The sequence below is a fragment of the Alosa alosa genome, chromosome 17 (genome assembly GCF_017589495.1).
Source record: "Alosa alosa isolate M-15738 ecotype Scorff River chromosome 17, AALO_Geno_1.1, whole genome shotgun sequence".
Lineage (NCBI taxonomy): Eukaryota > Metazoa > Chordata > Actinopteri > Clupeiformes > Clupeidae > Alosa > Alosa alosa.
In genome coordinates, this window is record NC_063205.1 from 2,437,444 (window position 1) to 2,442,443 (window position 5,000).

The 5,000-nt window shown below is 49.6% G+C and overlaps 1 protein-coding gene across 1 annotated transcript in view; it reads right to left on the reverse strand.

The window, feature by feature from the left end:
* The window catches only part of tcf7l2 (transcription factor 7 like 2), a 184,778-nt gene that overhangs the window by 147,211 nt on the left and 32,567 nt on the right, over positions 1 to 5,000 (reverse strand). The window contains 1 exon segment of the mRNA XM_048268763.1: positions 599 to 700. Coding sequence (XP_048124720.1) covers positions 599 to 700 — 102 coding nt within the window.

Here is a 5,000-nt window from a genome sequence, read left to right on the forward strand (position 1 = left end):
GTGTGTGTGTGTGTGTGTGTGTGTGTGGTGTCCTGTGTGTATTGTGCCATGTGTTGTGTGTATTGTGTGTGTGTGTGTGCATTGTGTGTGTGTGTGTGTGTGTGTGTGTGTGTGTGTGTGTGTGTGTGTGTGTGTGTGTGTGTGTGTGTGTGTGTGGGTGTGACGCAGGTGTGTGTGTGGCGGGGTGTATGTGGCGGACGTGGTGTGTGTGTTGTGCGGGCGCGGTGTGTGTGCTGCGTGGTGTGTGGCGGGCGTGTGTTGCGTGGCGTGTGTGTGTGTGGCGTGACGTGTGTGTGTTGCGTGGCGTGTGTGTGTTGCGTGGTGTGTGTGCGGGCGGTGTGTGGTGTGGCGTGGCGCGGTGTGTGTGGCGCGGGCGTGTGTGTGTGCGCGGGCGGTGTGTGTTGCATGGCGTGTGTGTGTGTTGCGTGGCGTGTGTGTGTGTGTTGCGTGGCGCGTGTGTGTGTGTTGCGTGGCGTGTGTGTGTGTGTTGCGTGGCGTGTGTGTGTGTTGTGTGGCATGTGTGTGTGTGTTGCGTGGCGTGTGTGTGTGTTGCGTGGCGTGTGTGTGTGGTGTGGCGGTTGGCGCGGACACTACTTACGACGATGTGTGCTGGCGAGGGTGAGCGAGCGTCTTTTAGCGCTTGCCTGCTCTGGAGGCCTCCGGCCTGGACATCGAGCAGCGGCCATTTCATCTGCAGGTACTGATGGACCAACACGGAGAAAAAGAGAGAAATCAGGATTAGCCACGGAATGACCACGAGGAGCAACCCAACACACACACACACACACACACACGGAATGACCACGAGGAGCAACCCAACACAAACACAAACAAGTTTAAAACATACAGACATGAACTAGAAAGAACTTGGAGAGATTCAGAGCCACATGACTAATGAGGTGGACAGGCAGTCTATGGGGCTGTGTGTGTGTGTGTGTGTGTGTGTGTGTGTGTGTGTGTGTGTGTGTGTGTGTGTATATGTTTATCTGGGTTAAGTTTGAAAACTGAGGTATGTCTAGCATGAGGGTGAGAGCTTTTGTGTCGATAGAGTGGTGTGTGAGTGTGTGTGTGTGTGTGTGTGTGTGTGTGTGTGTGTGTGTGTGTGTGCAGAAAGTTCAAGTGTATGAATTCTCACACACTCATAAAAGAGCCATGTTCTGGACTGCTGTGAATAATTCACCTTTATCAGAACCACCATTCTGCAAGTCCATACACAAACATAGTCACACACACACACACACACACACACATAGTCACACACACACACACACACACACACACAGTCTGTGAAACCTCCTGACCTCCAGCTGTAATCTGCTGACTGTCTTGGCTACCTAAGCAAACTCCTTATTTCACATAGCACAGATACCTGCCATTCAACCAGTCACACACAAATTGCACACACACACACACACACACACACACACACACACGCTTATTTAAAACTCAGTCTCTCACACACACACACACACACACACACACACACACACACACACAGAGTCAAAATAATGTAGTAATATGCCAAGATCAACACAGAGCTCTGCCCCAATCACAACGCAAGATTCGCTTTCTTAGTCCCGCCCCTTTCTGGGCAGCTAATCACAGCCAAACAGGTGTCCAGACTACGAGGTTGTTACTATGGCAACAACTTGTGCCACCCCCAAAAAAACGTATAGTTGTTGCTTAACAAACACAAACACACACCAAACACAACTCTGTAACAGAGCCACTCAAAGATGACCACCATGGGCTGAACACACACACACACACACACACACACAAAGATGACCACCATCGGCTAAACTGCTTCCTTCCCAATCAGCCCAGGCTCTGCTCAGGTGCTGTCCACACACTCTACACACACTCTACACACACCTAAACTAATTCAGTTCAGTCTTCACAGCCAGCTTTTACAACGATTAAGTGTGTGTGTGTAGTGTGTGTGTGTGTGGTGCATGTAGCAGATATGACAGGCATGTGGTTCAGCAGGAACTGTGTCACAAAGGTCAAGTGCCTAAAGGGGGCCCTACATACAGACACTAAAGTAGAGCAAATCACACACACACACACACTAAGCGAAGCAATATGAGATAAAAACACATACATCTGTCTCTCTCACACACACACACACACACACACACACACACACACACACACACACACACACACACACACACACACACACACACACACGCAGGCTGAGGAAGTGTGACCTTTCCCAAAAGCGCTGGTCTGGTCAGACCCTGCGGGGGATTCAAATACGTATTCAAACAGTCCATCAGCTTAACAGCAGCTGTGTCCACATTTGCATGCACACACACACACACACACACACACACCGTCCTACTACCGCATACACAGAGACACACATACAGTACGTCCCACGACAAGCACACAAACACACACACACACACGCACACACACACCCCACTACCGTAGAGAAAGACACAAGTGTACGTCCCACCAAACACACACGGACGCACGCACGCACGCACACAGGTCCCACTATAATTCCACTTCCTTCGATTCATGTCACCTGAACCAGGGCTACATACTCAAGGCTTAGTGCTCAAACCAATCAGAGCCCCATACAGTCCGACGTCAGTTCCCCTCCAACCAATCAGAGCCCCTTACAGTCCTACGTCACTTCCCCTCCAACCTATCAGAGCCCCTTACAGTCCTACGTCAGTTCCCCTTTAACCAATCAGAGCCCCTTACAGTCCTACGTCAGTTCCCCTTTAACCAATCAGAGCCCCTTACAGTCCTACGTCAGTTCCCATTTAACCAATCACTCGTGATCTTCAATATATGTGTATCTGTGCATACTGGTGTCATTCCAGCAGACATGCACACACACACACACACACACACACACACACACACACACACACACAAACACACACACTTCTACACATACACACTCCAACACACCTTGGAATTTGGATGAAACGTAACACCATGGTGTGAATTCTATGTGTGAGTGTGTGTGTGTGTGTGTGTGTGTGTGTGTGTGTGTGTGTGCTAATAGAGATAAACGAAGTAAATGAGTAGTGAATATTATTATTGTAGGGTGGTAGGTGGTAGGTGTGTGTGTCGGGGTGACGCCCATGCTCTGACAGACATATCCACTTCAGCCAGCTAGTTCAAATGGCTAATCCCACCAGCAGCTTTTACAAGCATGCCAAGGAGAGAGGAGCCAGTGTGTGCCAACACACACACACACACACACACACACACAGAGACACACAGACACACACCACACACACTTAACAGCAAACTCACACACAAACATACACACGCATCACACACACAAACACATGCAGGCGGCATGACACACACACACATGCAGACACACGCACACACAGACAGGCACAGACCTACCACACACAGACACGGACCCACCACACACACACACACACACTGCACCCTGCTGATGGACAGGCTGGCTGAGCTACACTGAGGCCACAACCTCTGACCCCTCCTCCACTTCACTCACACACTCACACACACACACACACACACACACACACACACACACACACACACACACACCACCGTCATCACATCTCTCCCCGCCCCCTTGGAACTCGGATGCCATTCCTATGTGACAAATTACTCAGAGTTCCAGAGGAAGCACCTCACTCTGTGTGTAGTGCACACACACACACTCACACACACACACTCACACACACTGTGCCAGGCCTCCCTGGTCCCACAATAAGAGCTGAATGACTCAATTGTGTCTGATGAAGTAAGAGACAACGGAGCTCTCTAAATCCCCCTGGAGAGATGAACTCTCTCTCCCTCTCTCTCTCCCTCTCTCTCTCTCTATCTTTTTCTCCCTCTTCCTTTCTCCCTCTCTCTCTGTTTGTCTCTCTGTGAGAGTATGTGAGAGTGAGTGTGTGTGTGTGTGTGTGTGTGTGTGTGTGTGTGAGAGAGAGCGTCTCTAAGAAGCTTAGCATATGAAAACAGGTAGTGGGGTGTGCAGCATCCCACTCATGACCCCAAGACCTGCAGAAATCTTTACTCCTCTGCAGCACACCACTCTGTGTGTGTGTGTGTGTGCGCGGGATCCCGCTTGTGCATACCACATTGCAATGCAAAACCCAGTGGAGGCCAAATCCACTGTCATCACTTCATCAAACCTCTCTCTCTCTCCCTCTCTCACACACACACACACACACAAACAAACACACAAACACAGAGGAGAGCATTGGGCCTTCACTAATCCACAGCTGCCTAATAAACCTCCTGCTGGACAACACGCACGCACGCAAGCACACACACACACACACACACACACAAAGTACACTTGCTGTGTAAATATAAATAGATACATCAGGATAATGATCTAAACAGTGAAGTGTGTGTGTGTGTGAGTGAGAGAGAGATAAAAGACAGAGTTAGAGCAGCATATGGGCCTACAGTGGACAGAGGAAGGGGCTCTCCATCTGTGACTATGGGTCACACACACACACACACACACACACCAGCCCTCAGACACAACGTCCAAGGGGACTGTGTAAGGTGACGGAATTAAAGTGACGCTTGGGGACCAAGAAAAACAGAGAACAGAGTTTGGAACTTCTGCCCTCGATGGAACTGGCACTCTAGAACCAGAACCCATCCATAATTCACCCAGAACCAACACTCTCCACTCTAGAACCAGAAACCATCCGCTACCAATCTGAACCAAAACTCTCTACTCTAGAACCAGAATCTTATGGCACCCAATCCAAGACAGAGAGAGAGAGAGAGAGAGAGAGTGAGAGAGAGAGAGAAGTAAAGAGAGACAGAGAGAGAGAGAGAGAGAGAGAGAGAGAGAGAGAGAGGCAGCACATGGGGAGCGGGTGGAGTGCATGTTTGAGGACTGCAGGGCTTTTCAGCATTGCTTTGCTTACTTCTTCTAATACACAATTTATGAGTAAATACAAAAAAAAAAAAAAAAAACTGGTGTGTGTGTGTGTGTGTGTGTGTGTGTGTGTGTGTGTGTGTGTGTG